Source organism: Cariama cristata, unplaced genomic scaffold (assembly GCF_000690535.1).
Source record: "Cariama cristata isolate BGI_N322 unplaced genomic scaffold, ASM69053v1 scaffold18249, whole genome shotgun sequence".
Taxonomy (NCBI): Eukaryota; Metazoa; Chordata; class Aves; order Cariamiformes; family Cariamidae; genus Cariama; species Cariama cristata.
This window is the reverse complement of record NW_009637672.1, coordinates 11,518-16,071: the sequence shown is the minus strand read 5'-3', so window position 1 is coordinate 16,071 and position 4,554 is coordinate 11,518. Positions and strand designations below refer to the sequence as shown.

Below are 4,554 nucleotides of genomic sequence, written 5' to 3'. Positions count from 1 at the left end.
CAGCAAACACAATGCACCAGCAGCAGCCTCTCCTCTCTGCCCACCAGCCAAATTTGCCTTTGCCCTTCCCCACGAGCATCAGATGTGCTGCCTGGATGATGCCACCTGCTTCCAAGTGGTCCCACAGAGCAGGGCCCGGGAAGCGAAGCCCCCGCAGGAGCATCCTCTGGGGCTTGTTCCAGCTCCTCTCTCAAGCAAGCGAGGCAGGCTCTCTGCCAGCATAACCACACAGAAGTATGCCAGCCTCCCTCCTCCCAGAGACTCAGATTCCTTGGCAGCCAGCTCCTTTCCTCCCGGGCTTTTGTAGGAGGGTAAGGTGTTTCTCATGGGAAGATAGCTTGCAACATCCCTTTGCCTGCTCACCTGCCAGCTGGCAAGGGAGCAGCGTGGAGGGAAAGCCCTTGCCAACACCAGGAGCACAAGGGAACCCAGGCGGAGGGGAGCAACAAGCCCAAGAAGTGCTGAAATAGCCACTGTGGATGGATGAACTTACCTTAAAACAGAGGCCGTTGCGCTCCTCAGATACTATCACCAGCGTGGATGGGTAAAGCACCAACAGCCGGTCATGCTGCTCCTTGGAAAGTAAAAGAGGAAGAGGGTTCCCTGTGAACAGCCAGACAGGGCTCAGCTCCGGAGAGCCCTTCACTGTGTCTCGCTGACAGCTGCCTGAAGCGAGGGCTCTGGAAACAGCCAAGCTGCTTCCCTGCAACGGGGCTCCACGGGAGATTCCTGCCAGCTCCAGCTGCCAGCCCTGTCCTGTAAATGCTTACGCACGTCCCCAAGCACCGCTGCTGAGCCACAGGAGCAGTAACAAACCTTTTTTCATTTATCGGGATGTGGGTAAAATGACCCTTCAGGGAGCCGTTGGATTAGCGGCCGTGGGTAGGCAGGAGTCGGCGCTAGTCACTCCATCCATTGCCTTTTCTGAGCCGTGCTGGCAGGGGGGTTGCTCCCCAGAGATGTGTCCTACCTGGAAAGGCAGATGCTGAAGCTTCACTTTGGAAACACAGAGGACATCGCCTAGGGATTCCCGCTGGGTCCCTCTCCACTCCTGGACAGGCATGTTCTGCACGGACCACCGCAGCTCCTCCTTCCCCACGGAGCTCTGCTTCCAGTCGTTCTAGGGACAGGAGCAGAACTGAGGAGCGGGGTAGACATGTCCTCCCCTAAGAGTTTAGCTAGTGCATGGCCTATCTCAGACACTTTTCAAGTGTGGCAGAAGCAGGAAAGAGTAAATAAATCTGTGCCGGAGCCAGTTTTCCAACTGGGACTGAATAGTAATACTTGGTACCTAGCATCATCTCTACATTGCCTTTCAAAGGGCAATACCTCTGTTTTACAAGTGGGGAGATGGAGACAGGGAGGGAAGTAAAACACCCCACAGAGACTGGAAGAGAAGACAGGTCTCTTGAGTCTGATCCTGTTTTCTAGGCCCCGGTCCCGGTTTTTTCCTCCAAATGCTTTGTAAACTCTGGATAATTGCACCAGCAGCCAACTGCGTGAGAATTTCTCTGAACCAGACCCAAACCGCTGACCCTTCAGAGGCTGTGATGGTCACACCTCTGGGTCGCAGGTCTCCCTTTCAGCACACTCCCCCTGCCAGACCCTCTTCCAAAGGGTCTTCTTTCTTTTTCCATCCTTCCCTCACAGGAGACTGCACAAAAGGCAAGCTCCAAAATTAGAAGCGGTGTGCGCGCACACACACGCAGCAGAAATGCAGCAAGCTGTTGTCAGGTCTCAGCGGTACCTCTGGGGTTGCCATTCAGACTGAAATCCCACACTTATTCCGGCACCGGTTGCACAGACCGAAGACCTTAAGACCATTTGAACCACAAATACACGGTTCCTTCACAGGCAGAGGAGCTCTCAAGCAAGACCACGTCTGTCAAGTGTGGGTAATAAGCCTGTCTATCCATGGTTATTTTAGGGGTGGTGGAATACCGAAGGAAGCGAGAGCGGTGAGGGATATTGCCCAGGACCAGCTCTAGGCACTGGCAGAGTGGCAGATGCCTCAGCACCAAGCAGCCGGGGTCATACAGAGGCCCTTGCCATGCTGCTGCCCTGGCCCAGGCCAGTGTTTTGGCAAGGCTGGTACGTGCTGCTGGTGGAGAGGGCTCAATTGCCAGATGTCAGAAGGGCTGAATTACAGAGGGTGCACAGCCCTGGCAGCCGCTGGAAGTGGTACCAGTGGCACCAAAACCCCTGTGCATCACACCGGAGGGGCAGGTCCCTGACTGATGTTAGTGAAGGACTGGCCTGGAAAAAGGGGATCAGGCCAGGATTTAACCCCACATCTCCTTCCAACATGTTGAAAGAGCAGCAAGTACAGAAAGAAGTGTTTGGAAGTGGACCCAGAGCCCCTCTCCCTTTCCATCCCCAGCCCTCTGCTCAAGCTCTCCAGCCTGGAGGAGGTGCCCAGAGCCCCGTGGGAAACTCAGGATTCTGGAAGAGGAAGGAATTAGGTGAGCACCTGGAAATGTGGTGAAAATGGCTGAGAGAGGCTGGCTGCAGAGATTATCCCTCCCACAGAACGCAGCAGGAGCGGTGCAGCATCCTCCCAAGTGGCCCAGCTTCCCAGGTCGTTCAGCTCTGAGCCCACAGCATGGGAAACGTCCCGAGACACTAACCTGAGAAAGGAAGGGCAAGCCAAGGCTTCCTCCATTCAGCTGGATCTGTTTCTCCAGGTGATAAAGCCACTGCTTCAGCTCTGACTCAGTACGGCAGAACACGATAAGGGGATTCAGCAGAGGACCTAGGTATGCGAGACACAAGATGAGCTGAGCTGATAACGGCACCAATTGCAGCATCAATAAGTAATCAGCTGGCCAGAGCGGTTACGCTCGGCACATCGCACCATGGGTTGCCTGTGAGCGTGTTGCTCTCTTTTCATCATGTTCCAGTCCTTCCTGCCACCACCTCGAGCACGTTGCCTCACATCAGGCTGCTGGGGAGTTCCCTGACCCAGCACCTTCTCACCGCCTGCTCATGCAGCCACATCTTAACCCTGACCACCAGTCACTTCTCAGCCCCAAACCAGGCCAAGAACACAAAATCAAAGACAGCACAAAAGTCAAGCTTGAAATCAACAGACAGATTTCAACTTTCAAAGTCTCCAACAGTTTGTGAAAAGCATCTCTGTGGGCAGAGATTATCACGATGTGCTGCTGCGGACAGCCTAACTCAACGCAAAAGTTTCAGGCTATTTCTTAGTTTCGCTTTGGCACTCCATATGTAGAACACCGGTAGCTTTCTGACACTGTTTATTTAATGCTTCACCAAACATCATCTGTGCCAGACAAGCCGAAGCTGCTCTCAGACATACTCTTGAAGGGAGGAACAGCCCTGTATCTTGTTGATTTTAATGTTCCCAGCTATCATTCACTTAAGTAGCATGAGCAAAAAAGCCTCACACACCCTCTGCTACTCACTACAGACATAACCTAGTGACGTTAATAATCATTTCTGGCAGGCTGCAGAATGTATGTTATGATTAATAATTTACCAGTGATCTCATATTAAATCATACTTGGTGCATGCTCAGTAAGATCTGGCTTTGCGGGACTTGGAAGTATTCAGATAAGCAAGTGCACGGGAAAAGCATGATACTTTGCCCTTCTGGGGAGTCTTTCATCCCCAGATTCCTGCATTATTTATAAACAACACTTAACTAAGACTTTGAAACACCTCTCTCTCTCAGGAAATGCACTAAGATAGACAAAGCAGAGGTGGGGAAACTGAGGCAGAGGCTCCCTGAGTGACTTTCCATAAATCACTCCCTTCAGATCCATTACAGTAATCAAGTGCCAAGCATGAGCGGGCATCCAAGTGTCTATGTACCATCGCGGCTCTGTCTGGAGTTCTCTTGTCTCCTCTTGCCTTGGCTTCCCTGTCTTTGCAACAGAGATAAAGTGATTCCCTACTTTATAGAGTTGCTAGGAGGATATAAAGCGTTATCTAGATATTGCGGCAGCTCTGAATACTTCCCTGGGCATCCAGGCCCTTATACAAATGGCAGGAATTTTGCTGGTAGGGCATGACCCTTAACATGGCGCTGCTTGCTTTGCCACCTCCTCTAAAGCCAGCCTTTCAGATGTATCCCGAGGGATGTTTGGCCCCAAAGGAAAAGAAAATGAGAAAAGAAACTCCTGCCTAAGCCTGAAGCCTGAGACATGCCCGAAGCTCGTGGAAGGAGCTGCCGGGGAGGCTGTGAAGCAGAGCCCGAAAGGCTGCTGCTAATTCAGTTGCTGCCATCTCCCTCAGCCCCAAGGGCACGTTCGTGGCAGGGCCGTGACACAGCGGTGCTGAGCAACCTGTGCCAGCCCTCGTGCTCTTTTCTTCTGCCCCGTCCTTCCTCTTTCCTTGCGAACGCTTCCAGACAAACACTGGGAGGAAGAAAGCCCCTTCCCGGAGCACCAGCAGTTTATTCCCACCTGAATCTCTCTATCTGGAAACACTAAAAAGCTGCAACATTGGCAGGTGAGGCAGAGGTAAGTCAAGGCGCTCGAAAACTTCATCAGCATCAGAGGCTGCGCAAGAGACGGACGGCAAAGCCAA

The 4,554-nt window shown here is 52.7% G+C and overlaps 1 protein-coding gene across 1 annotated transcript in view; it reads right to left on the bottom strand.

The window, feature by feature from the left end:
* Positions 1-4,554, bottom strand: part of PLEKHN1 (pleckstrin homology domain containing, family N member 1) — a gene marked incomplete at its 5' end in the record, with an annotated part of 22,800 nt that overhangs the window by 8,779 nt on the left and 9,467 nt on the right. Inside the window, 3 exons of the mRNA XM_009708430.1 lie at positions 494-574; positions 971-1,120; positions 2,628-2,752. Of these exons, the coding sequence (XP_009706732.1) occupies positions 494-574; positions 971-1,120; positions 2,628-2,752 (356 nt within the window). The remainder of the gene's footprint in view (positions 1-493; positions 575-970; positions 1,121-2,627; positions 2,753-4,554) is intronic.